This window comes from Aspergillus clavatus, genomic scaffold, assembly GCF_000002715.2.
Source record: "Aspergillus clavatus NRRL 1 1099423829800 genomic scaffold, whole genome shotgun sequence".
In the NCBI taxonomy this organism is placed as follows: domain Eukaryota; kingdom Fungi; phylum Ascomycota; class Eurotiomycetes; order Eurotiales; family Aspergillaceae; genus Aspergillus; species Aspergillus clavatus.
In genome coordinates, this window is record NW_001517099.1 from 1,554,152 (window position 1) to 1,580,316 (window position 26,165).

At 51.0% G+C, this 26,165-nt stretch overlaps 7 protein-coding genes across 7 annotated transcripts, besides 9 other annotated features; 5 read left to right on the forward strand and 2 right to left on the reverse strand.

The window, feature by feature from the left end:
* Position 1: 1 nt before the first annotated feature.
* Positions 2 to 1,534, forward strand: ACLA_050370 (DUF409 domain protein; the record flags this gene model as incomplete). The annotated part of the gene is made up of 3 exons (XM_001271990.1): positions 2 to 362; positions 516 to 1,047; positions 1,102 to 1,534. The coding sequence occupies 3 exons, from the start codon at positions 2 to 4 to the stop codon at positions 1,532 to 1,534; spliced, it is 1,326 nt and encodes a 441-aa protein (XP_001271991.1).
* An 829-nt stretch (positions 1,535 to 2,363) lies between these two features.
* ACLA_050380 (proteasome activator BLM10) lies at positions 2,364 to 8,379 on the forward strand (the record flags this gene model as incomplete). The annotated part of the gene is made up of 3 exons (XM_001271991.1): positions 2,364 to 2,791; positions 2,854 to 8,260; positions 8,317 to 8,379. The coding sequence occupies 3 exons, from the start codon at positions 2,364 to 2,366 to the stop codon at positions 8,377 to 8,379; spliced, it is 5,898 nt and encodes a 1,965-aa protein (XP_001271992.1).
* A 754-nt stretch (positions 8,380 to 9,133) lies between these two features.
* On the forward strand, positions 9,134 to 11,936 carry ACLA_050390 (H(+)-transporting V0 sector ATPase subunit a; the record flags this gene model as incomplete). Its single annotated transcript, XM_001271992.1, has 4 exons — positions 9,134 to 9,259; positions 9,332 to 9,410; positions 9,488 to 10,959; positions 11,037 to 11,936. 4 exons carry the CDS (start codon positions 9,134 to 9,136, stop codon positions 11,934 to 11,936), a joined length of 2,577 nt encoding a protein of 858 aa, XP_001271993.1.
* Positions 11,937 to 12,220: 284 nt separating this feature from the next.
* Positions 12,221 to 12,262: a microsatellite.
* Positions 12,221 to 12,263: a microsatellite.
* Positions 12,264 to 12,345: 82 nt separating this feature from the next.
* fbp1 (fructose 1,6-bisphosphate 1-phosphatase) lies at positions 12,346 to 13,485 on the reverse strand (the record flags this gene model as incomplete). Its single annotated transcript, XM_001271993.1, has 2 exons — positions 12,346 to 13,285; positions 13,358 to 13,485. 2 exons carry the CDS (start codon positions 13,483 to 13,485, stop codon positions 12,346 to 12,348), a joined length of 1,068 nt encoding a protein of 355 aa, XP_001271994.1.
* Positions 13,486 to 13,714: 229 nt separating this feature from the next.
* Positions 13,715 to 13,752: a microsatellite.
* A 145-nt stretch (positions 13,753 to 13,897) lies between these two features.
* Positions 13,898 to 13,930: a microsatellite.
* Positions 13,931 to 14,075: 145 nt separating this feature from the next.
* Positions 14,076 to 14,102: a microsatellite.
* Positions 14,103 to 14,171: 69 nt separating this feature from the next.
* Positions 14,172 to 14,209: a microsatellite.
* Positions 14,172 to 14,212: a microsatellite.
* Positions 14,213 to 14,431: 219 nt separating this feature from the next.
* Positions 14,432 to 14,461: a microsatellite.
* A 3,732-nt stretch (positions 14,462 to 18,193) lies between these two features.
* Positions 18,194 to 18,227: a microsatellite.
* A 500-nt stretch (positions 18,228 to 18,727) lies between these two features.
* ACLA_050410 (uncharacterized protein) lies at positions 18,728 to 21,709 on the forward strand (the record flags this gene model as incomplete). Its single annotated transcript, XM_001271994.1, has 1 exon — positions 18,728 to 21,709. One exon carries the CDS (start codon positions 18,728 to 18,730, stop codon positions 21,707 to 21,709), a length of 2,982 nt encoding a protein of 993 aa, XP_001271995.1.
* An 875-nt stretch (positions 21,710 to 22,584) lies between these two features.
* Positions 22,585 to 23,854, forward strand: ACLA_050420 (AHA1 family protein; the record flags this gene model as incomplete). Its single annotated transcript, XM_001271995.1, has 4 exons — positions 22,585 to 22,807; positions 22,867 to 22,949; positions 23,034 to 23,686; positions 23,836 to 23,854. 4 exons carry the CDS (start codon positions 22,585 to 22,587, stop codon positions 23,852 to 23,854), a joined length of 978 nt encoding a protein of 325 aa, XP_001271996.1.
* A 432-nt stretch (positions 23,855 to 24,286) lies between these two features.
* Positions 24,287 to 26,080, reverse strand: lys9 (saccharopine dehydrogenase (NADP+, L-glutamate-forming); the record flags this gene model as incomplete). Its single annotated transcript, XM_001271996.1, has 6 exons — positions 24,287 to 24,382; positions 24,448 to 25,272; positions 25,335 to 25,373; positions 25,442 to 25,728; positions 25,874 to 25,927; positions 26,029 to 26,080. The coding sequence occupies 6 exons, from the start codon at positions 26,078 to 26,080 to the stop codon at positions 24,287 to 24,289; spliced, it is 1,353 nt and encodes a 450-aa protein (XP_001271997.1).
* Between the last annotated feature and the right edge of the window lie 85 nt (positions 26,081 to 26,165).

Consider the following 26,165-nt stretch of genomic DNA (forward strand, 5'->3'; position numbering starts at 1 on the left):
GATGAGTTCGCCGTCCCGATTCGATGTTGTTCAATCGGCGTTCTCGCCTCGTCATCCTGTCAAAAGCTTGTCCATTGCCTTTGCGCTATGGAAGGCTCTCATCTTTCTGGTTGTAGTCACCTGCCCTGGGCCTGGCTATGATACCTCTACAAGCCTACTACCCTATCAGGCTGAGGGCTTATCTGATGTCATATCCTCAACCCATAAGCATCGGATACGGTCTTCATACCTCGCTTTACCGTTGAGGTTTGTGAGATGGGATTCGATCTACTACGTCCATGCTGCTGAGCATGGCTATGTATTTGAGCAAGAATGGGCCTTTGGCTACGGCTATACCAGGATCATAGCTTTGCTCTTATCGGGTAAATCCATCATTCAATCTATCGATCAAAAGTCCCTTCAGCAAACATGCTAACATTCAGTATCAGTCTTCCCTCGCGCAGTTGGTCTAGGGGATTCGGCTCATGTGGCATTAGTAGCGATCGTCCTCTCCCATTTATCGCATTACGTCTCAGTCTTGGTTCTATACAAGCTTTCCATTCATATCTTTGGTAGTCACAGTCCCAAGCAACGATTCCTTTGCCTTCTCTCCGCAGCTCTGCATATCATCAGCCCTGCTGGCGCGTTCCTTTCCGCACCCTATGGAGAAGCCTTGTTTTCGCTTTTAAACATCTCTGGTTTCTACCTCTACTCGTCATCCGTCCTCGACGGCGGCGCAAATAAGCGAGTATCAAGGGATTTGAAACTACTCGCAGCGGCGACACTATTCTTCGCGGCTACAACGGTCCGCAGCAATGGAATTTTCGGGGGGATTCTGTTCGCATTTGATGCTGTTCAACAGCTGTGGAAGATCGTGTGCGGCGGTTTGTCGTGGCATGCGATTAGACGTTTGGGTGTCATCGTCGTCGGTGGCTGTGTCGTAGGTCTGGGAATGATTGTGCCTCAAGTTATTGCTTACAGGGAATACTGTATGGTGGCACACGTCTCTCGTCCATGGTGCGAATGGATCATTCCGAGCATATATGGCTGGGTTCAAGAACAATACTGGTAAGCCAAGTGATGCAAGTCTCTTTTTCACAGCGTTTGCTAAGTCCTTTGCAGGAATGTGGGCTTTTTACGCTACTGGACCGTACCGAATATCCCCTTGTTCTTACTAGCCATGCCCATGTTGGCATTGCTCCTGTGGTCGTCTCTCTGGGGATTACGACTATCATCCGTCGTCCGTAAAGATTCGAATGATGTTGCTCCGACAATGACAACCGCCACCGTGACTTCGCTCTTGACCCGACTGTCAGTAGTTCAAGGTGTGCTTGCGGTTCTAGCCCTGACAAGTTACCATGTCCAGATCATCAACCGGATATCTTCTGGGTATCCCTTATGGTATTGGTACCTTGCGGCTCAGCTTGTAGGCGATGCTACAGATTCTTCAGCCACTAGCAAACGCAACAGGCTTCCTGCGGTTCTCATGCAGACAATGATGATCTATGGTTTGATACAGGCTATTCTTTTCGGCTCGTTTCTTCCACCCGCCTGACTCTTACCGTTTGCTTTTGGCGGATATCTTCCTTTTTTCATTCAGCGCACTAGGCAGGTTTGCGGCTGAGCCTGTCTTAAGAATTCATTTATTGTGTCCCTCAATTATTGAGAATATGTGATAGTTATGGAGAGTGGGAAACAATGATAGAGACAGTTCAAGGGAGAATATGAGATCAGAATGCCTTCTCAACCGCTTCTGATACTATCAGCAAAAGCTACTTACATCCTCTTTCAGCGTTTCTATCCTATAGGCTTCTAAATCTTCTACTCTCGCCTTCCTTAGGCTTCTGGTGAATGTTCTGGCGATTAGCTTTTTAGGCTGCGGTGCTGTTACGTAGAATTATGTCATCAGTAATCCGTCGGGACGACAGAACTCCACTGATAACTTCCACTTGACTGCTTCGCTTGAGCTCCCAATATTATCAACTACAAAGCTGCTATCAAAGATAGGCAGCGAATGCTGACGACTTTTCCTCTTTATTTAATAAGACACCGTATACTGCTTCATCCATCTCTTCCTCTTTCCCCAATATCCCACGCTTTTTTCCTCGCTGTCGGTCGCTTCTCTATTAGAATCAAGCCCAAGTAAGCTGTCCATGCGAACAGAATTGGCAGCAGCTGACTGCTTGGTTCAACGCAACCTGTAAAGGCCGCTGTCTGATTTCGATCTTCATGACCGGTGTACAGTTACCTGTACTTTTTTCTTCGCTAGCCTGGGATGCTTTCTAGAAAAATGAAACTGACGTTTGCTTCACTTAGAGCTCTTCCGGCCCATCTCCACATTCAACCTCTACGCCGCTGTAAACGATCGCACATCCCACACGATTATGGACACCTCAGGGCCCAAGGCAATTCTCACCCAGAACTTCCACCACATACATGAAATTTCACGGGCCACCTCTCCCGGTGGGGAGCCGTCGGGCATAAATGGGGAAGGCGAGCCCAAGGCACGAGTCCGTCCTCGCACCTATCCTTACTTCAAATACCTACCATATCCGATCGAAGATGAAACGGAGCGGAAGCGGAATCTGCGAGAAATATTGAATCAGCTCTACATCGCAGTGGAAGCGGGAGATTTCAGTCCCGGCGCGGTCCACTGGACACGAGAGTTGAGAGGATGGCTGTCGCTCAAATTCGATCCGACTCGCACAGAGCGGATCAACTTGGTGAAGCTTTATTACGAGCTTTCACTGGCTCCAGGGATTGATCCCAACATCTCGGAGCGGTTCGCTAGCATGTTCATGCTTCTCACAAAGTGAGTGCTTTCGCACGTGTGGTGTCTTCTGGCTAATCTCAAGCACTGACGTAATTTTGCAGGCGTAAGCACTATCTCAGACCGGTGAAAGACCTCATCCTCGACTGGAAACCTCTTTACAAGGAATTGAAGGCTTTTGTTCTGCCGACAGAATCGGGTCTGGTCCATTCGACCAACCTGAAGCGCAATGTCAAGACGCTCACGAAACTCTGTGCATTTGTCCAGCTCTACATCGATCCATGTGAGCTGCCGGCTATGCTCGAGGAGTTTCTTCCTCACTTTACAACTTCGTTCTCGGAAGGCGCCTTTGTTGTTGTCGGGTTGATCAATCTACTCCTTCCGACCTCGCCGCCCCCGCAGGACAGAGGAGATCTTCTACCGCAGCACTATCTACCCACGTATTTCCACTTGTGGTCGCTCGTCAATCGCTCAAAGACATTTGATATGACTTTCTTGGACTATTTGTCGCGCCTGGCTCGAGATTCGCTGCCTGCAGAACATATACCATTTTCTGCGTATGGCCTCTTCACCAAAGAGCAGTCGGCGCTCATCTTTACTGCTATCTTGAGATTGTTGGAGATCCCTGTGGGGCAGTCAACGTCCCCATACAGTGCCCTTGTTGATATATCATCGGGCCTGGGAATCATGCTTGACCGGGATGCTCGAAAGCACCCTGTGGCACACCACATTGCTAGATGGGTCGTGATGTCCCTCTCACCGGATTGCGCCGAGGCCGAAGAGTCGATTCTGACCCAACTCGAGGGTCTCATCCAGGCTGTAGAAACTTTCTTCCACCCCTCCAATTCTGGAGGTTGGACTAAGACTCTGTCTCAGCTGGTCTACTATCTCTCTGACTTCTTCCTCATGCGGTGGAATCGCGAGCAGAGCGGCGAGATGGAGGTCCCGGAAGACCGAAAATTGACGGAGCCTCTAAAGCGCCGTTTCGTGCTCTGTCTGCGAGACGTGGTTTTCATGGGTATCTATGCGAAGAGTGGCACGGCCATCAGCTTCTCATTGTCAACTCTGCAAAATCTCGCGTTTCTGGAGCCACATCTGATCCTCCCAGGAGCTTTACAGAGAATATACCCATCTCTCCAGGGTCTCGTTGAGGTTCATCGCACGGCTTCGTCTCTTCGAGCCCTCCAAGTACTATCAAGAGTCATTTCACGGACAAAAGGGTACCGGTGCCATATGACCACCCTGCTCGGGCTCGCTTTGCCAGGCATCGATGCCAACGACCTAGAGAAATCGCTACATGCCTTGTCATTCATACAATCAGCCTGTTACAACATCCCCTTGGTTGATCTCACTCGCGGCAGAGATGACGTCAATTGTGACATGCTGGCAATGCAATGGGTTTCTGGCGAAATGGCAAGGATGGAAGCAGAGGGTGAAGAAGTTCAGCTAAACTACGATACAGAGTTGAGTGACGAAAACGAGGAAATGATATTGCGCTCCTCAACATGTGGCTTTGGTGACTTTATTGTCTCTTTCCTTGGCCGTGTCTTTACCCTCTTGGAGAACCTTCCAGATGTGAGCAGGGTACGGAATGGATCTCCCGAAGAGAATATTGTGAATACTCTTCCTGCTACCTTCATGCCACTTCTGTCTTCTCTTTCCCCCGAGTATTACGATATCGCCCTGTCAAAGGTCGTTGATTTTGTTTCAAATCATGTTATTCATCAAGCACGAGATGCAATGGCATTCATCTGCAATTCTGTGTGCAAGGTGAATCCGGAAAAGGCTTTGAAGCACTTTATCCCAGTCTTAACACAGGCCATCCGGACTGAAATCGATGATAATGGCGCTGGGTCCACTAGAACCACTGGAACCGATGTCCTTCCTCGTGATCGTGGTTTGGTGTGGAATATCAGTATGCTGAGCATGTGTGTCGTCCATGTTGGAGATGCCGTACTAGCTCACAGGAAGGAGCTCTTCGATATTGCGGTTTACATGCAGCAGAAATGCAGGGGAATCCCTACAGTTCACATCTCAAACTTCATTCACCATCTTCTTCTCAACCTCACTGGAACATACACCACTGATTATTCGCTCTACGAGCCTTCCGCCCTTGCCAACGGATACACCCCTGAGCTCTGGAGCTATCAGCCAGATCCATACAATCTCGCAGTGAAATGGCACGTCCCGAAGCGTGAAGAACTTGAGTTCGCTGTCGAGCTCTTCCGGAATCAATCAGAAACTGCTTTGAAGCAGCTCAGGGCTCTCACCGACGGGACAGCCAGCGTCAAGCGGGATGGCAGTGGCAAAGACTGGTCAGATGAGGTTTCCAGAAACCTTGTTCTACTACGGCTCATTATCTCTGGTATTTCCGTTCTCTTTGACCGTCCAGCAGTGTCTCGAACGAAGGACGAGGGAGTAGACGGAATAGCGAGTGATGTTGAGATGGCAGATGCAAAAGACCTACCCACCCAGGATGGTATCGGAGATGAGGATCCCGACGCATCACTTGATAGCTCCGATGATGCGACCGTCAGGGAGGTCTTCACCTATCCTACCGGTTACCCTTTGAAGGATGATGACCCACTCTACGCTTGCATCCATGATATTCGGGAAAGAGCGGGTTGGGTCCTTCACGACGTCCACAGGTTCTTGTCTGATAAGCAAGAGGACGATGTGCCTTGCTTTGCCGCTCTATATTCAGCATTCCGCTCGTGGTTCATAGACGTCGGTATTGAACGGTCTGCTCATGTGCTCGACAGGGTTACCCGCCTTCTCGCAGCGGATATTCATCCTTATAAGATGAGCGGTACTCGGAAGGATTACCCACGCCCGCTGCTGGTGCGGAGGGCTAATGTCTACCACTTGCAGCGGTTAAGGCACAACTCCGCTCCGAGACCGAGGTCACGGCTTGATGGTATTTTACTCCTTGATCTTGCCGAATCCTGCGTTTCACTCTACACGGAAACTCGTCGTAACGCTCAGAGCGCCGGCGAGTCAGCCCTCAAGGCTATCTGGGGCTCTCGTCTTCTTGTGATTCCTCCTTTGCTCAAAGCCCTCCAGAAAGGTATCAAGGAAAATGATCACGCACGGATCAAAGGTGCACTATTTTCCCTTTTGTTAAGCAGCGTTGCGAAGACTGTTGGACGTCATTGGAAGTTTGCGCCAACTCTGATCAGAACGTTCATCGACGCAAGTGCGGTTGATAAACCATCTGTGCAGAAGATCTGCTCGAGTGCTGTTTTCCAGATCATGGACTATGGCCGTGCAATGGAGAGGATGGCGGTGCTTGATAGGAACATTGTGGAGGCGATCGCACCCAAGGAGGACGTCCAAGATGAGATCTCGCGAAAGCGCAAAGCTATCAACAACAAACGCGTGGTTATTGAGAAGAAGAAGGCCGACCTGTCCGAAGAGTTGGTCAATCTGGCCCGAGTTTCTCATTGGAAGGTTGCTAGCCGAGCAGCCACCATTGTCATCACAATGGGCCTCAGGTTCGATTACATTGCCAGCAGCAACCTTATAGATCTGGTCACTCTCGGGTCTATCGATGATCATCCTGGTTTGCGTGGGATGTACTCCCAGGCCCTCATCGCGGTGTTTACGATGATAGACGTTAGGGCGATCTGCAGCCATGATTACAAGAATTATATCCTCGGCAACCAGTATTTCCCAGCCAAGATCAGAGTTGCGACTAAGCGATACGAAAATGGTTGGACAGAGGAGTATCTGGCCAGCTTCGCTAAGCCAGAAGCCGAGTATTATATTGATCATGATTTTCCTGGATGGCTTGTCTGGTCAGATAGCATGCCTGCATATAAAGCCAACCTGGAGCGTGATATCGATTATGATGAGGTGGAATGGAAGGTTCGCACACACATGGGTAAACTGTTCGACCGAGGATGGTTCTCCAAGTTCTTCATGTATCTGAAGCAAGAGCCACGAGACCCGTCATCGGACAAATTCCGTATGCCCTGCGCCATGATGCTTCTCTACGCCTTTGAGCTGATGCTGCGCGATGGCCTCACCACAGCTACTTTCAAAGACGTTCAAGAAGAGATCGAGGCAGTCTTTGAGGACGGTAGTGATAAGCACCAACACAGAGCTACCGCAGAGATTCTTGGTGCTTTAATCAGCTCTGTTGCGGATAGTAGTGTGGAAAAGCGGACAATGATTTGGGAATATGCTTTCCCGATCGTGCAGAAGATCTTCACCGATGGTTTGACTCCAGAGAATTCTGGGTACTGGACAACGTTTCTCCATATGGTCCTTCAATGTCGGGACCCTCGGAGAGCTTGGCCTTTGGTTGATTGGCTTGCGAGCTTCCGGTTAGATATGGCAACCAATGCAGCCTTCAAAGAAAGCTCAAAGATCAACCTGTTGCATCAATGTATCATTGATGCCGGCTGGCACTTCCAGCTTGAGAAACCGATTGTTGAGAATTTCCTCGCACATCTCGATCATCCGTACAAGGGAGTCCGCGAGGCAATGGGGCAAACTCTTGCCACAATATATCGCACACGGTATCACGAGTCGTATGCGGATCTCAAACGCCTTCTTCAAGCACAGGAGACATCTTCCTCTGTTGGTTCATATGCATACCTACCTAGCGAGCAGTTCTCCGCAATGATGCGCAATGTGTTTAATCAGATCGAGGAGTGGCGCCAGAAGCGAACGCCTGGCCAGCAGACACCATCTTCCTACACTTCTGGCAGCAAGACGGTCCTCCTCTGGCTTGACTCCACTCTGTCGTCTCATGAGTGCATTCAGCTAGTTCCTTTCTTTCCCGATGTTTTTACCGGACAACTCCTGCACATGATGGACGTCAAAGAAGATCCAGAGCTGCAGTCGTTGGCGTACCATGTCTTCCGCCATCTACCAAACATCCCTTATCCGGCCGAAAAGGATTCCGGTTTCATCAAGTCTCTCATACATATTGGACAGACATCACCGTCTTGGCATCAGCGCTTGCGAGTTATGATCAACATTCAGATCATATACTTCCGCCGTCTGTTTTTGCTCTCTCCAGCGGATCGAGAAAAACTGTTCGACTGCATCGCAACCATGCTCGAGGATCCACAGCATGAAGTCAGGGCGGGAGCATCCGCTACACTTTCTGGTATGATTCGCTGCTCGCCTGTATTCCTGCGCCGGCAGATGGTCGGCAAACTCCTCGAGCGCTTTACCAGGATTCTGGTCGAAAACCCATTCCCCAAGAAGCCCAAGCGCGTAGCCCGTTCTGCTATTGCCTCTCCGGTCTCCTCGCGAGCCGGTACACCAACTCCCGAACACACCAGACTCATCATTGTCAGGCACGGTGCGGTGCTAGGACTTGGAGCTCTGATTCAGGCCTTCCCATACGACAGTCCACCTCCCAGGTGGATGCCAGAGGCCTTGACAGCTCTCAGCATTCGTGCCGCAAATGACCCTGGTATTGTTGGTTCAAGCGTCAAGTCCATCATCAGCGAGTTCAAGAAGACTCGACAGGATACTTGGCATATAGATCAAAAGGTAAGACTCAAAAGTCAAAGCGAAGTCAATATATGAATGCTGACCATATCATCCAGGCTTTCACGTCAGATCAGCTCGAAGACCTCTCGGGTGTTCTCTGGAAGAGCTACTTTGCGTAGAATGTGGCAGGTACTGTCAGTACTCAGTATATCTTGAAACAGTGAAACATTCTTGATTATGCTTGATCGATAGGATAGAATCCCACTCTTCGAAAATTGGGTCTAAATCGGCCTGAAGTATTAAATTTTCTGTCTCAAAGTTTTTTCCTGTATATAATAACAAACAAGTCTGGCATTGTTTAACAATTCATGGTCATGATTCAACCTGGTCATTTTATAGTGATTATTCCGTTCAACATGTCTGCTGTACTTGGGAAGATGGTTATATATTTCCCTTATCTCAGACACTGGGTGGTGGTCTACAGCTAGAGAGCTAGAGATCGTAGGATTAGTCCTTTCGCATTGATTCAAACCCAGGTCGAAAATCTCAAACTACAGCTTCGAACTGAACTACACAATCACATATATCCCGTCATCCCTAGAATTGAACAATATTCTACTGATGCACTTGTAGTCAAAGGCAGGTGTTGCTAACAATAAGCCGGCTTAGATAATCCGATGACATAAAGGTCACGTGCTTTATAGCAGCCACGCGGCTCTCCGGATTGAAGCCTCCCAGTGCATCACCGACGGAGCGTTGAATGCTGCCTCCAGCTAGCGGCATCTTTCTTTTTATCATTCATTTTTGTCGTTATTCCTATCATTAGCGGACGAAGGAGTTGGAGCAATATATAAAATACTTTTTTCGGGGTCTTCGCGCAAGAAATTATCCCTTTGGTGAAAAGAGCCTGCTGCAGGCAGCTTCGCTTTCACCATGGCTCCGAGGGACACCTTCTTCCGCTCGTCGGATATGAGCTTGACGCAGCTCTATATCGCCAACGAGATCGGACGAGAGGTTGTCAGTGCCCTAGGAGAACTTGGACAGGTTCAGTTTAGAGATGTGAGTTCGATGCGGATGGATGGGTTGTGGATTGTGTTGGGGGTCCAGGGGATGCTAACAAGTGGTTGATAGCTGAATCCCGACACCAATGCCTTTCAGCGGACGTTTACCAAGGAGATTCGGCGGTTGGATAATGTGGAGAGACAGTTGCGTATGTGCCAGACCTTGGAGTTGGAGTGCCGAGGGTCTTAGGATGTGGCTTTTAGCTGATACGTTTGTCTTTGGCAGGTTACTTCCATGCGCAGATGGATAAGGCAGGGATCCCGATGAGATCCTCCTCCGAGTTCTCCGACACGCTGGCCGCCCCTCTGGCATCAGAAATTGATGAACTCGCCGAGCGAAGTGAGAGTCTCGAGCAAAGAATCGCCTCTTTGAACGATAGCTACGAGACCCTGAAGAAGCGCGAGGTGGAGCTTACTGAGTGGCGCTGGGTTCTTAGAGAAGCCGGCGGCTTCTTCGACCGTGCCCACACCCACACGGACGAAATTCGCCAGTCGTTCGAAAATGACGAAGCCCCCCTCCTGCGTGACGTTGAACACCAGCCTCATCGCGGGGGGCCGAACGGCGACACCCAGGCCCAGCAGTCGTTCCTGGAGATGAACATTGGCTTTGTTGCGGGTGTGATCCCTCGCGACCGCATCGGGGCCTTTGAGCGGATCCTTTGGCGAACCCTGCGCGGTAACCTGTACATGAACCAGTCGGAGATTCCCGAGCCGATCATCGATCCGGCTACCAACGAGGAGTCGCACAAGAACGTTTTCGTGATCTTTGCTCACGGCAAGCACATCATTGCGAAGATCAGGAAGATTTCTGAATCACTCGGTGCTTCATTGTATGGTGTCGACGAGAACAGCGAACTGAGACGGGACCAGGTCCACGAGGTCAACACGCGGCTGAGTGATGTGGGCAATGTACTGCGCAATACCAAGAACACGCTGGATGCGGAACTTACGCAGATTGCTCGCTCGCTCGCGGCTTGGATGATTATCGTTAGGAAGGAGAAGGCTGTGTACGACACACTCAACAAGTGCTCCTATGATCAGGCGAGGAAGACACTCATTGCGGAGGCCTGGTGTCCGACCAACTCCTTGCCGTTGATCAAGTCGACCTTGCAAGATGTCAATGATCGTGCTGGACTGAGCGTTCCTACCATTGTCAACCAAATCCGCACCAACAAGACCCCGCCTACCTACGTTAGGACAAACAAGTTCACAGAGGCTTTTCAGACGATTGTCAATGCTTATGGTATCCCGAAGTATTCGGAAGCCAATCCTGGATTGTATACCATCGTCACATTTCCGTTCCTATTCGCGGTCATGTTTGGTGACTTTGGCCACGGTTTTTTGATGGCCATGGCCGCGGCCGCTATGATCTTCTGGGAAAGAAAGCTGCACAAGACTAAGCTGGACGAACTGACCTACATGGCTTTCTATGGTCGCTACATTATGTTGATGATGGGTCTCTTCTCCATGTACACTGGCTTGATCTACAACGATGTCTTCTCCAAGTCGTTCACCGTCTTCAACAGTCAGTGGCAGTGGCCCGATCATATCAAGCCGAGACAGACGGTCGAGGCGTCGCTGAAGGACGGCTACCGCTTCCCTTTTGGCCTGGATTGGAACTGGCATGAAGCCGAAAACTCGCTTCTTTTCACGAACAGCTTGAAGATGAAGATGAGTATCATTCTGGGTTGGTCGCACGTACGTGTCTTCTTTTCCTTTGGTTTTCACTGGCGATTGATTTAGGAATCGTACAAATACTGACTTTCCCCTCCTAGATGACCTATGCTCTCTGCCTGCAGTATGTCAATGCTCGGCATTTCAAGTCAAAGGTTGACATTATTGGCAACTTCATCCCGGGCATGATCTTCTTCCAGTCGATCTTTGGATACCTCGTCCTCACCATTGTGTACAAATGGTCTGTGAATTGGGAAGCCATCGGCCGATCCCCTCCCGGTCTTTTGAACATGCTCATCTTCATGTTCCTATCTCCTGGAACTGTGGAAGAGGAACTGTACAAGGGCCAAGCTGGGGTGCAAGTTGTGCTGCTCCTGCTTGCTGTCATTCAAGTCCCCATCATGCTTTTCTTCAAGCCCTTCTACCTCCGTCGGGAACACAACCGTGCTCGTGCTCTGGGATACAGAGGCCTTGGAGAGCAGTCCCGCGTGAGCGCATTGGATGAGGACCACGACGTGGACGGCGGGCTTCTTGGAGTCCGTGATAGCATGGCAAGCGATGGCGAGGGCGTTGCGATGATCGCGCAAGATCTTGGCGACGAAGAGCATGAGGAATTCGACTTCTCTGAGATCATGATCCACCAGGTCATCCATACCATCGAATTCTGCCTCAATTGTATCTCGCATACCGCATCTTACCTCCGTCTGTGGGCTCTCTCTCTCGCTCACCAGCAACTCTCTATTGTCCTGTGGGACATGACCCTCGGCGGCGCCTTTGATCAGGAATCGCACATCCTTCGCGTCATCATGATCGTCGTGACGTTCTACATGTGGTTCACGCTGACCATCGCCATCCTGTGTGTCATGGAGGGCACCAGTGCCATGCTCCACTCGCTCCGTCTCCACTGGGTGGAGGCAATGAGCAAGCACTTCATGGGCGACGGCATACCGTTTGCTCCGTTCAGCTTTAAAACGCTCCTTGAAGAGGATCCAGTGGACTAAAGTCTGGATTGTACATTCTCTATTCTCGTTGTTCTTTTTAACTTAACTTAGATCTATACCTCTATGAGGAATCAATTGGCTTCTAGAGTATTTCCGGGTTGATTGTAGATATGGCCGTGGGGTTACTGTAGTTCTTGTAGAGGGGAAGTGCTCTTGGGATATATAGGTTCCTTTCATTCAAGTGGGTTTCTTTTGTTTTCATTACAGGACTCCGTCCATGCAGATCATGAAAGTCTTAACGCCGCTCGTCAGACTTATAATGACGTCATATCCTAGGAACAATAAAAATCAAAATAAAAAAAATAAAATAGAATAAAATAATAATAATAAAGGAAACTCCTTGCCCGACCGGCGACCCGCTCGTTTCAGTTCAGAAGCATGAGAGAAGGATTAAATCAATCGATTCGATCTACTTCTTGCTCTTGTTGCAGGCATCAATGACCTTCTGGACCTCATCCTTGGAGCCCAGGAACACACCGCTGCGGTCGTGGATGTTCTCGGGGACGACCTCGAGCAGACGCTCGGCGCGCGAGTTGATGGCCAGGCCGCCGGCGTTCTCGAAGATCATGGCCATGGGGGCGCACTCGTACAGGATACGCAGCTTGCCCTTGGTGCTCTTCTTGTCGGCGGGGTAGGCGAAGATGCCACCGTAGAGTAGGGTGCGGTAGGCGTCGGCGACCATGGAGCCGATGTAACGGGCGCTGTAGGGCTTCTGGCCCTCGCCGGGGAACTTGAGGGAGTGGAAGTAGTCGTTGACCCAGTCGTCCCAGTACATGCTGTTGCCCTCGTTGACGGAGTAGATGGCGCGCTTGGCGGGGAGGCGCATGTTGGGGTGGGTGAGGATGAACTCGCCGAGGGAGTTCTCCATGGTGAAGCCGTTGACGCTGCCGTTCTGCATGGTGATGACGAGCTGGGCGGAGGCGCCGTACATGGTGAAGCCGGAGGCGACCATCTCGGTACCGGGGCGGAGCAGGTCGTCGGCGGTGACCTTCTTGTTGAGGCCGAGGGACTCGTCAGGGAGCTTGAAGATGCCGAAGATGGTGCCTACCGAGACGCCCGCGTCCAGGTTGGAGGATCCGTCGATCGGGTCGCAAACCACGGCGTACCGCGCGTTCGGGTGCTCGTCGAACACGATCACCTCCTCCTCCTCTTCGGAGACGAGTATGCGGCATTTGCCGGAGCCGCGCATGGCGGAGATGAAGATGTCATTGCCGATCACGTCGAGCTTCTTCTGGTCATCACCGGTGGTGTTAGACGAGCCCGCCAGGCCGGTGAGGTTGATCAGCGATGCCCGACGGATGTAGTAGGCAATGGACTTGAAGGCGAACTGGAGAGCGTGGCAGAGTAGTCTATGCGGAGCCGCGAGGGCCTGTTAGTTTCTGGACGAGTGACTCCAGGACTCCCCAACAGGTCCAACTTACGTGAAATCACCAGTGGCTTCCGGTACCTTGGCCTGCTCTTCTGTAAGGAATCGTGTGAGAGTGACGATGTCTGGGTTGATGTTCTCCTGACCCACAGGAGGGGCACCGCTGTTTCCGTTCAAAGACATGTTGTATATGTATGTGTCTGTGTATGTATGTAGAGAAGGGTGGATGATGTGTAGGAGAGAAGAGCAGAGGCAGAGAGGATGACAAGAGAGAGAGAGAGCAAAGACGATGGTAAGCCTTTAAGAGTTTAATGTACAACCTCGGTTCGACGGAGAAACAAGGAGAGTCTTGAGAGTCGGTATAGTTCGAAGCGGCCGGAAGAGAAGGTATACCGGGACGGGGGTGGATGATGATAGATAGGTAGATAGATAGGAAAGGTAGGAAGATAGCAATGAGAACAATCTATTAACGACAGGTATACTAGCAGTCCGGATGATTCCCTTCTTTATATATCTATCTAGACCTAGAGACAGAGGAAGAAGCAATTAATTCTTTGCCGGTGGATCACGAGAAACGTCAGAGCCCGGCGGATGGGGAGAACAGGAGAACAGGAGAACAGGAGAACAGGGCAGAACCGGTCACTGCGAGGATCATTGAAAGTGATTTGACGCAATGGAGATATGGATCTAGCTCTTAGTCAGAACCATTGTGAGTTTTCCCCCCCGCACTCAATAATAATAATAATTAATGATTGTCAATCCTTAAGCAGATCGAGGACAGAGGACAGAGGACAGAGGACATGGACAGACATGGAGAAGAGATACGTAAGAGCTCCATCTGTTGGATCATCGATGGTCTTCGTCATTACCCGTACTAGACTGTACTAAACCGTACTAGACCCGTACTAAACGCTACTCGGTAAAAGTCACTACCCTACAGAATAAGTAGGTAGTAGGTACATAGACTACCCCCCGCAGTGCCTGCCCTCGTCTGCTTTCGGTCATCTGCCGGCTTTTCTTCTTCCTCTGTCCGATCTGCCCCGACCTCCCCCGCGCTTTGAATGCTTGACTATGGAGTATGGAATAGTTAACCCTCGAGATGGGCCGATGCTATGCGGATGAGATCCGCTATTGATATTGATATTGATATTGATATTGATTAAATTGGTGACCAGGTTCCGGGTAGATAGGGTAGGACTGCATGGCATGAACCCTTCTCCCGAGATCAGTGTACTCTGTCCCAACTTCCAAGTACAGCTCTCTCCTGGCTTCTGCCCAATGTTATGATTGTTATCCTCATAAGTCATAACTAGTTTCTCCCCCCGTAAATCGTAAATCACTCACCAGATCAATCAAGTGGATCAACAGGGTCAGCAGATATGCAAATTTGATACATACTCCTAGTCTCCTACTGTTCTCTGCGACTATTCAAGTCTCGCCCGTTCTGTTCCTATTTCGGGTTCCCGAATTAAGGAAGGTCATGCGGGCCGGAACAAAGAATTTCCTCCATTGATGCGCGCCGGTTGTACGGATCAGCTGACCCGGCCTAGAGGGTAGAATGCTTACCTAAGCATCGACACACCCTAGCCCTCTTTGGCTTAGGTTTCGCTCGGTAAAATTAGCTCCGGTTGGTCGAGCTTGAAAAACTTCGCAACGAACTTTTTTCTTCTTAACCTTTTCCCACGCACCACACTCACAGCGCCATCAATACACACACCAAATGCCATCGGCATCCTTTCAGGGAGCATGGCTTGACCTCTTCATGCTTGAGGAATATCACTTCTTGTGGTGCTGACCATTGCTTCATTGCATTTGCTCACTTCGCATTTTGTGCTGACTCGACAGTTGCCAGAAACCATGTAGCCTGGTGAGTTCTAATTCCATAAACCGATACCCTTGCACACCCCTCTCCCCTAGCATGATGAAACCTACAACCTTTTTCAAACTAGAGTCTTTGACCTTTTTGGGAATGAAAACTCGGTTTTGCACGTCAGTCTGATGTTCTTCATAATCTTGTTGCTCGGATCGATATGGATTGGTCTGGTTGCAGTGTGCTAATTCGTCACTGTAGGACTAACCCTTGATTCTCAGCTCTCCGTAGAGCGCTCATACTGGATATTTTTAATGGTATGGTTCTGATCACTTTCCCCCACACTCATCTCTACCCACATCATATGATGCTTTGTGTATTTTATACGCTGGAAATTACCGACTGAGACCTTCCGGTCTTCGACGATATCAAATGGCTATTTCTGATTTGATGTTCAAATGATTTTTTTCCCCGCATTTTCATCATATCTTTGGCTTGAGACTAATAGCGAGCAGTTTCTCACAGGATTCTTCAATGGGAAATTTCCCTCTCATGTCAATGGTAAGCATCTCTCTGGAGCTTGCTATTCCCAACATTTCAATGATGAAGCGGCACTGGGCTCCGACGGGCGTTAAAAAACGCTCGGTCTTGATGGATATGCCTCATTTGCGGCAGGCCTAGAAAACCTCGCCCACTGATTACCTGTTGAAAACGTGAATTCACTGCCAAATCTTGCTTGGCTCGATGCTGATGTTCTCGATCAGCATCTAGATATCTCGATAATAAAAGTCCATTTGACCTTGGAAAAGGTAATTTGCAACTCTCCTTGTTCAAAATGTTCATACCCGTACCGTGATGATTCCCTAGATGACGAGTCTTATTCGAGTTATCGATGCAGACAACATCTTTTTTTATACCATTCATGCAAAACTGACTCGCATTTCTGCTTCTGAAATATCTTATTTGAAACGGTTAGACCATGGCTAATTCCATGACAGCTCTTCTTTTATAGAACCAATATTACCGACGACCATGGTGCGCCCAAATACAGGAACTGTATGTAGGTTCCTCATCTCGCCTTCACTCCCAAAATGATGATTCGACATAAAACAAAGACAAGCATATGTCCAAGTCAGCATCGCTGATGACGACGACAACTGTCATGACTGATTAGTCGCAACACTTGGCTTATATCTGCTACACCGAGGAAGCATTTGATACTGACCAACTGTCCGCTTAGTTAGATTGGCATCTCCCCCGGAGACGTCATGAGTGTGGCATCTCTAGAAGACACATTGTGTGCTGACTGTGAGTACTACTCTTCTTTTCTTGTTTCTGCCTACCCCCTCTTTTCAATGATGATTTACTTTATTTTTAATCACGACGGTCAACATAATCATTCATTGATGACCACCGCCTGTGACAGGGCATTGATCTGAAATCAATCCATTTCCCATATCCACTTTTTGCATGCCACGTTCGCGTATAACAGTGCTAACAGCTTAAAAAGGATCTCACAGGTCTTCCGATGCTGGTCCTCTGGTTCACCTTCGTAGAGTACATTTAGTACATGGTTTTTTTCCGGGTTGGATACATGGCTCAGGGCAATCGTTTTGTCCGCATGGACCTTTGAACCCATCAGTAGTCGAAGTTTAGTCGAACCCAAATTACAATATTTTATTTTGCTGAAGTCCATCTTGCTTTTTATAAGGTGTCGTTGGGCATATCCTTGTGCCTGTGAATCTATTTTGAGTATTTCCACCCTGGAGCCTACCTCCCCATGTTTGAGCTATCGCCAATTTAGTTTGACCTCGGACAATCTTATAAGATTACGGTCAACCCCCAGTGTGATAGGGGCTTTCATTTGTTCATGGCGATAGCTGCTTGGCATGGAGAGACTGGGGTGTGGACCTGTAAGAGAGCCTGGATCCCCTGCTATAAGCGCCAACACCACGCCGCGTGTGACGGGCGCCCCAATGCTGCATATCGTGGGAGCATCAGGTCAAAGACCAACCATGCCGGATTCTGCAGACGATCTGTAGCCTCGTTCATCCCGGCCGATGGTGCCAAAGGCCCAGGTCCTTGTTGTTATTTTTATCTTCTTTCCCACCCCTCCCAATGGTGGATCCGACGAGTTATGCCCGTTGAACGGCCGATTGTTCTTTTGCGTGCAAGCCTCCTCCATGGCGGGTGGCACTAGTCTAAGTGTTGCAAAGAATAGAAATCGGAGTCGCTCTCTCGCATCCTTTCGATGACCTGTCGCGTCTGGTAGGTTCAGGGTCTGTGGTCTTCGCTCTTGGATCTGATCCCATTCCTGCGCGCGGCTCTGAAACCATGGCCTCACCTCTCGTTGCCTTTTGATTCTTACTGCCAGTATGAATAGGTGCGCGGGCCCCTCTTCTTGAATGCTTACTTGGTCCTCTTTTCTGCGTCTCCAAGAGGGCTACCAGGAAACTGATTGCTTGGTTGTTCTACAGCTGGTTGCCGTCAAGTAATGTTGGTCACGAGCCGCCGCTGACTTCCTATCCTCACTCCGGCTGGCCGTCAATTCATCCCAACACCAGCAATCAGCTGTCTCCGGGCCGTCGAGAACATGCTGTGCAGCCGCCTCCTCTAACGACCTCTTTGAGCCCTCATCAGGTACAGGGGCTTGCGGTCGTCCTCGGGGCAGGATACGCATCGACGCCTCTGTCAACCACCTCGCTTTCGAGTCCATTCATACAAGGTCACTCCTCCGCTGTTGCCTCGCCAGCCAGCGCAACAATAGGACCGTCTCCCATGGCGTCCAGACAGTATAATGTGCCCTACAATCCTCAGGATTGGGGCCCAGTTCACGGGGGTCCTTTGACCACAGGCCATGCTTCGTATCCTCAGACGAACAATATGCTTCGTATTGTTCCACATTCGCGACAGACTGCACCTCATACAGGTCTGTACTTGCCTCCTTCCTTTCTTCAATCCTACCCCACTTGGTTGTCGGTGTATCATCATTAGCTCGGGGAATGCTGGAACTAAATTCGGATCTAACTCTCAGCAGAGGATTCCTTATCACCCCCTCCGCCGCCCTACTCACCCCCAAGCCAGCAGCAACAGCAACAACATCAACAACCACAACCGCCAAGAGAACATCTGAATCACCATGGCTCGACTAGAAGCTCTGCGTCCCCTTCGGCTGTACCGTCATACAACGTTGAACCTTCAGTGGAATATCGACAACGACCTATTCCCCGTACTCGTCCTATTTCGATGGTTCATCCGGGCGATGGGGGACACAACAGGCAAATGTCCCTTCCTCCGCCTCCTCCTTTGCCACAAGGTGTTCAAGGGTCCAGGTCTGTTTCTCACAGCCGGGCGGATACGTACCGCGATCGAGGTTCCTTCGGGACAGGACCTAGACCGTTCATTACGGTGTCACAGGAGAGCCTTCAAACATCATCATCGTCCAGCGATTACCATCAGCTTTCTACCCCCACTCCTCAATTCGACGGGTTGTCTCGTCCTCCAAGCTCGAAAAGAGCTGTTTCTGCTGGTCCGGTGGTGGGTAGTGCAAGCTCTTCCAGGGCTACAAGCCAATCTCGTAGTCACTCCCCATCGGGACCTGGCTGGGAACCGGGCATGCCGCTTCCACCACCTCCTCCCGGACCACCCCCGACCGGAAGGTCACAGAGTGTGAATGGCCTGTCGGAGGCCTCAGGGATGCGCAATTCACAATTACTGACACGGAGAACACGACCCCCGCCAGTTATGGGCACAGGCCTGGATAGCATCCCGCCCACCCCAGCTGGCTGGGTGGATGAAGGTTCAGTGGAGAGCAGGCAGAGACGGGATAGGGAGCTTCCCAGCATCGATACGTCCAGCGCTGCCCTATCTAGTCCCGCAGGCCCTATTTCAGGAACCAGGGAATCTTCTCATACATCGCAAAACTCAGCTAATGGGGGGCTTTTCCGCAGCCCAGCTATTCGGGATGCTAGTGCGAAGGGCATCCGCGAAAGGCGCATTGAACGCAGAAACAGACAGAGTCAGGTATTCGATGATTATAGCGCGGTGTCGACCAGCAGCAACCCTTGGGCAGAGGCGCTGGATCAGGTGAAGCCTTCAAACCTCGTTCTTGAAAACTCAAATACCACACCCGACAACGGACGACACCTGAATTCCACAAAGTTTACACCTCGGAGCAACGCTAGTGCCGGTTCGGATGGGCAGCAGGGGATTACCCGGTCGAGGGCGTCCTCCACCGGACTATTCTCAGGTCGTTCCTCGTTTTCCACTCCAAGAGCCGAACCCAGTCCAGCTGCACCCTCCCGAATGTTTGCACAAACTCCGCCCTTTTCACCAGGTACAGAAAACACATCCCCAACTCTTGGCAAGGCTCCAGCGACTCAGGCTCTACCACCAAAGGCTCTTCCTACACCCCCGCTGCATTCGGGGCAGGATGTGCGGCCGCCTTCTCGTCGGGCTCCGAGTGAGGAGCGTCCCGTATCCCACATATTACACTTACCCAATGAGTCTATCTCTGCGGTGGCCGCGTTATCCCCTCGCCGTGTCGTCGCACAACAGAGCTCTTCTCTGGACTCTGTCCTCAGCCAAGATCTGGGATTCATCCGGGATGCCATGCAAAGACACAAGGAGTTCATAGAGAAGGAGGCCAGTGCTGTCAATGACAGCGAAGCGCTGCGGATCTTTACTGAATACATCATCGCCGAGTCTCAGCTGAGACGAGAAAAATATGCCAAGGTGTGGGAGTATGGCACCTTTGACCTTGATCCCGTGCACCGTAAACTGTTCGAGCTGCCACCAAAACCGATAACTCCACCTGAGGAAAGTAATGCAGCCCCCGCGTCACTTTCGCGGCGGCCCTCGCGAGGACCTCGGGCGGTACCACCGCTAGATATCCCTTCAAGCCGCCCCGAGTCCGCATGGTGGAGCAACTATAAGCCTTGTCTTTCGCCGATCGCGAGCATGAGCATGAGCAACGACGAAATGAGCTCAAGAGGCCGTGCCCCCAGCCGTTGGTGGGAATCGAAGACTGGCTCCGAGAGCGAAGGCGGCGAAAGAAAGGTTCAGCGTTCGAAGCGAGAATCCAAGTACATGGGGGTGCCTCGCGAGGCCATGCAATGGGCACAGGGACAGGAGACTATTGGAGCGAACCTATCAAGCTATGGATCGAATACGGCGAGTCAGTACGCTGCCTACGGCCCAGACGAGTATCCCCCCGAAAAGGTCGGATGGCATGAAGATGCTGAGCCCACTCCATTAGGCCTTCCTGGCTCCACGTCTCACTTCGGGATCGGACGCAACAGGGAAGTCCAGAAATTGGACGTCTCAAGATTGATCACGCTCCCACCACCGTATCCTCGCCATCATCCTGCAGTCAACAATAGCCACCCAGACCTTGTCACTTACCGAACATTGGTTCGATCGATCAGCGATCTCGCGGAGATCAAAGCATCCAGGCAGCGGCACAGTTCGGATGTCGAACATCTACTGCAGAGCCATCGCGAGAGGGCCGAAGAAGGTCGCCGACAGTTCAACGCCAACATCCAAAGTCAAATCCAGCAAGGCAGCATCACGTTTGCGGAAGCCGCAGAAGCCGAAGCTGCTCTGATCGAGGAAGAGAATCGACTCGACCGAGAGCTGGCCAAGAAGGAACTAGACATGTACCAGGAATCCGTCCTGAACCCGGTGCATACCGTGCTCACCGACCGGATCAATCGCGCTACTACCTGCATCGACGAGCTGATCGGAAAATTATTCGATGATGCGCAGCATGAGACTCCGGATCAAACCCAAGAGGAGGGCGATGAGAAGCCGGAGCTACTTGAAAAACTCACGCAGCTCAAGTGGCTCTTTGAGGCTCGGGAACAGCTACATCGCGAAGCTTACGATTTGATCGGCGGCCGCGATGAAAAGTACAAGGCGGCTGTCCTACTTCCCTATCGGCAGAAGGCGAATGAGGACAAGATCCGGGAGACGACCGCGTTCTTCACCAAAGATGCTCTAGACCGTCGGGTCACTTTTGAAGCCCAAGCGTTGTCTCGGCTGGAGTCCTTCTTGAGCGTGATCGAAGAGAACGTGATTCGAGGCGTCGAGGTGCAGCTGTCCGCCTTTTGGGATATTGCCCCATCCCTCCTGGCCCTGATCCAGCAAGTCCCCGCTGAATTCCGCGGGTTTCACATTCAGATCCCTGCCAACGAGTATGAAGAGAACCCCAGCTACCACGAACACCCGCTCCAGTATCTCTACACGTTGGTGTCGCACGCAGAGAAATCGAGCTACCAGTTCATCGAATCGCAAATCAATCTCTTCTGCTTGCTGCACGAAGTCAAATCCGCGGTCATGAAAGCCAACTGTAAGCTGATGGAGGCCCAGCGGATTCGCCAGGGCGAGGCCGAGGATGATGTGCGACGCGAGATGCAGGAATCTCGTGCTGACGAGGAACGCGCTCTGACCAACGATCTTAAGGACAAAGTCGCTACGGTGGAAGGTCAATGGAATGATGCTCTTGGAATCCAGATTCAGCACCTGCGAGACCGGGTGAAAGCGCAGCTTGTTGCTGAAAATGGATGGGATGAACTGGAACAGCTTGAACAAGCATGAGGTCTTTTGGGCCTATTGTCCCTTTCCTTCTTTCTTTCTCTTTTTTTCCCCCTTGTTTGTTTACTATTAGCAAGATACCCATATACGTTCGCTATGAGATATATAAAATGACCCGACTACAAATACTATCCAGTATCACCAAACAAGTCCTCTCCCATTGACACAGACTGACTCCATACTGTGTCCACTTTTCTCCCCGCGGCTCACGTGACCACTTAGCTTCTAGAGCTTTCCTTTTGAATCCGTTCGCTGTCGAACTTTTTCCTTCTCTCTTCTTCCTCCTTGTACTTCGCTTCCGAGGGCAGAACCTCTATTAAAGAACTTCTCTCCCACTCTTCCCTTCCCCCAATTAACGGTATCTTCCCTGGACTACCACTACTACTTCTTTAGGACAGAGTATATCAGCAGTAAGAAGGGATTAATTGATTCTACATCTTCTGCAGCGTCTTTGATTCGAGACATCACTGTCACTGTAAGTTGCTGACTCTCCCCCCCTTTCTGTCCACTCCATGTTGCCCTCTCCTTCGCTCCCATTGATCCTCGAGCCTCAATGGCTTTGTGGGTGAGGTGTGAACTCTTGCTTTACATGATGAGATATCATAGCTGGCACCAGTCAGACGGGAGTGATGATTCATCATTTCCCACTGCTGATTAGCTGTGGTCCGGGAACGCTACCCGAGATCCCTGACAAGCAAAGCTTTCCTGCTTGAGATTGTGGAATTCGTGACTTTCTGTATATTTGAAGTCGATTACTAATTCAAATCTCGTCGCAGAACCTAGCACTCGGGGAAAAGCTTTGCTTGTGATTTCTTAAATCTACCGAACGAAAACAATCCCTCGTTTATAAGACTTGTTATTCCTAGTCACCGTTCATCATGGTTCTTCACAATCCCAACAACTGGCACTGGGTGAATAAGGATGTCTCGGCATGGGCCAAGGACTACTTGAAGGGAAAACTCTGCGTGCTCTCCGCTGAGGAGGATGGTGTTTCAGCCAAAGTTTCGAACGTACTTACTATGGATGGCGACGTAGACGTCAGCCAGAGGAAGGGCAAGGTCATCACTTTGTTCGATGTCAAGTTACAGTTAGAGTATGAAGGTTCGTAAGACTCTTGCGGCTTAGCTACCCGGAGAGTATCACTAATAGCTCCCTAATAGGTAAGACGAAGGATGAGGAGTCCGTTAGTGGCACAATTACTATTCCTGAGGTCGCCCACGACACTGAGGAAGACGAGTACGTCGTATGTTCCCTTTATAACCTGCCCATAAATAACCCTACTGGCTTCGTGTCTGGAGAGTTAACATAAATATCTTCGTTCTGGTAGTTCGAGATCGAAAACTACTCTGATTCCCCTTCGAAGCAATCCGTGAAGAGCCTTGTTCGGTCAAAGCTTGTCCCTCAGATCAGACGGGAGCTTGTGGGACTTGCTCCTGCCTTGATTACTGAGCATGGAAAGGACATCCAGCATGCTCCCGGCGTCAACCCTTCAAGTGGTTTCACTGCTCCAGCCTCGTACCCCCAAATTTCCAAGCCAGCCAGCTCCGCTCCTAAGACCACGACAAGCACCAGCAAGGTTGCTGTCAACACCACCACTGTCACTGCCACGGATGAGTTCCGTACAACCGCCGAGGAGTTGTACATCACCTTCACGGATCCCCAGCGGATCGCGGCCTTCACCCGTGGCGCACCCCGTCAATTCGACGGAGCGCAGGTCGGCGGCAAGTTCTCCATCTTCGACGGCAACGTCACCGGCGAGTACGTGAAGCTCGACCGGCCCAAGCAGGTTGTCCAGAAGTGGCGTCTGGCGCAGTGGCCCGAAGGCCACTTCAGCACTCTGGAGATCAACTTCGATCAGAACGACGTCGACGCAGTTACCCTGATGCGTGTCACTTGGACCGGTGTGCCTGTCGGCCAGGAAGACGTGACCAAGCAGAACTGGGAGGTCTACTACGTCCGCAGCATCAAGCAGACTTTCGGGTACGTTTTTTCTTCGTCTTTATTACACCCTTTGTTTTTGCCAATTCTCAATTGCATCCCTTACCGTCGTGTTCTTTTCAGATCCCGTTCTAGTTCTCTCACTTGGAAACAGCTGCTGATTGCTTTGTGCGTTCTTCTGCTCGCTGTAGGTTTGGCACTATCCTCTAATCGCATCCGCCGATATCTGGCCTTCGCATATTGAATTGGATATTTCATGGTTGGGCTACGGTCACGACAACACACCTGGATTTGGTTGGTGTTGCCGGTGGAAATCGACGTCGGGCGCGGGTTTTTTTTAGACCCAGGCATTAATTCCTGCCTTTTTCTCGATTGCAGCTCCTTTTGATCATTCCGATCCCCTCCCGCTCCATGTTCACGGGGGTATGTCTCAATGATTTTACGATAGAAAGTGATGCCACAAACTGCAATGTACAGACGAATTAAAATAATGAAAATACCAGCTTGCTCTTTGTAGTGTACTACCATTGTCCCTGGAGAATATGGACTGCTAAAAGCTTTTTGGTATTTTTGTCTCAGATCGTAAGATCATAATCATTCTTCTTGAAATAGATGTGTCTAGTATTCGCATGTGTGAGTGTTTTAGAGGGTCTTTTCGATCATCTCGATGTCATAGTCCTCCTTGAGGGTCCTGAGCAGAGGCTCGCAGATCTCCCAGGACATGGGGGCGAGAACACCCTGGAATGCGGTTAGTATTTAGGATATTGAATTCAGCGACTTGAACGCAGGATGTAAAGACTCACCTTCTGGCTGATAGTGCCATCGAGGACCAGCTTGACGGCAACACCACAGGGAACGCCGACGGTCTTGGCCATGGCGGAGTATCCGTCGGGGACACCGTACTCGAGCAGGGTGCTGGTGCGGGTCTCCTTGGAGCCGTCCTTGTGCTCGATCTCGAACCTGTGCTGGAGCATGACCATGTCGCGCTCGTTGGGGCCGTACTGCATCTTGCGCTCGAGGGTGGCGCAGAGGGTGTCGAGCGGGTTGCCGCGCGGGGTGATCTGCTCCTCGGAGAAGAGGCCGATCCAGCGCAGGCCGGAGATGAGGCGGTTGCGCTCGTCATTGTCGGCGAAGCTGGTCTTGGAGGTAATGGCCCACTCGAGGTCCTTCTCGTCCGAGGAGGTGGCGCCCAGAATCTTCTGGGTGGCTTCCTTCCAGGTGATAGGGGAGTTGAGGTAGTCCTGCGCCTCGTCACTGAGGAATCCAGTGTCCACCAGCACCTTGATCATCTCAGGGAAGCCTTGGTAGCGCAGGGTGCCGCGGATGACGGTCTCGGCCTCGGGGATCTGGTAGCGCTCGCGGTAGGGGCAGGAGTCGCGGTTGGGGTAGGCAACGAAGGCGTAGCCGGGGTAGATGAAGTAGGGCTTGGCGACGGCCATGAGTTCTGGGCCGGCGACACTGAACTCCTTACCGTCCTTGTAGAACTTGGCGGCATTTCTGAGGGCGAGGAGGACACCACGGCTGGACCATGAGAACTTGTAGCCCAGCGGGTTGTCGGAGCACTCGGGGGCGGGGAGACCACCGCAGTAGGAGAGGAAAGAAGTGATCTTACCACCAGCGGCGTGCACCTGCGCAATGTGAGTCAGATGAATTGTCCCTGCCGATGTTTCGTCCGCGTCTCAGCACTTACCTCGGAGATGGTCTTGACGGCGTACAGGTGGTCGATACCCTAATTCCAGTCAGAACCATAATTCGCAATCCAGAGCTATATGCCTTCCAAATAGAGGCAGGACATACCGGGTCCAGACCAATCTCGTTCATGACCGTGATGCCAGCCTTCTTGCACTCCTCGTCCAACTCCATCATGGCAGGGGAGACGTAGGAGGTCGTGACGACATGCTTCTTTGTGCGGATGGCGGACTTGACGACGAGGGCGTGGAAGGTGTAAGGGATCAGGGAGATGACAAGGTCGACCTGCTCGAGGGCCTTGTCCAGGGCAGTGGCATCGTTGACATCGAGGGCGATGGCATTGGTGTGGGCGAAGCCTTCACAAAGCTTCTGGGCACTCTCGAGGGTTCTGCAAGCTGCACGCACACAAGAGATGAAATTGTCAGTCTTCTATCTCATCGCATTTCTACTACCGATAACCTCGAGTGCGGATGGAAGACGGAAGAAGCTCGAGATAACGCTCCAGCCGGGACGCAGGGAAACGGAATTAGATAGACATACCGACGGTGACATTGACGCCAGCCTTGCTGAGAACGTCAACGGTGGGCTTGGTGACTGCGAATGTATCAGCCAAAAAAGAAGCCCAGCGGAATGCGGGGGCTCCATGTCTATCCTGATGGGAGACATGGAGCTTCTCAAGGGGAAAGGAATCCTACCGAAGCCCGAACCGAGCAGGAGAACCTTGGAACCGGCGATTTGCTTGACCATTTTGACGATTGGAGATGATCAGATCAAGATGAAAGGAATTGAGTGCTGGATAGCAAAAAGGCTTGAATCCCTGTGGCATCGCGTT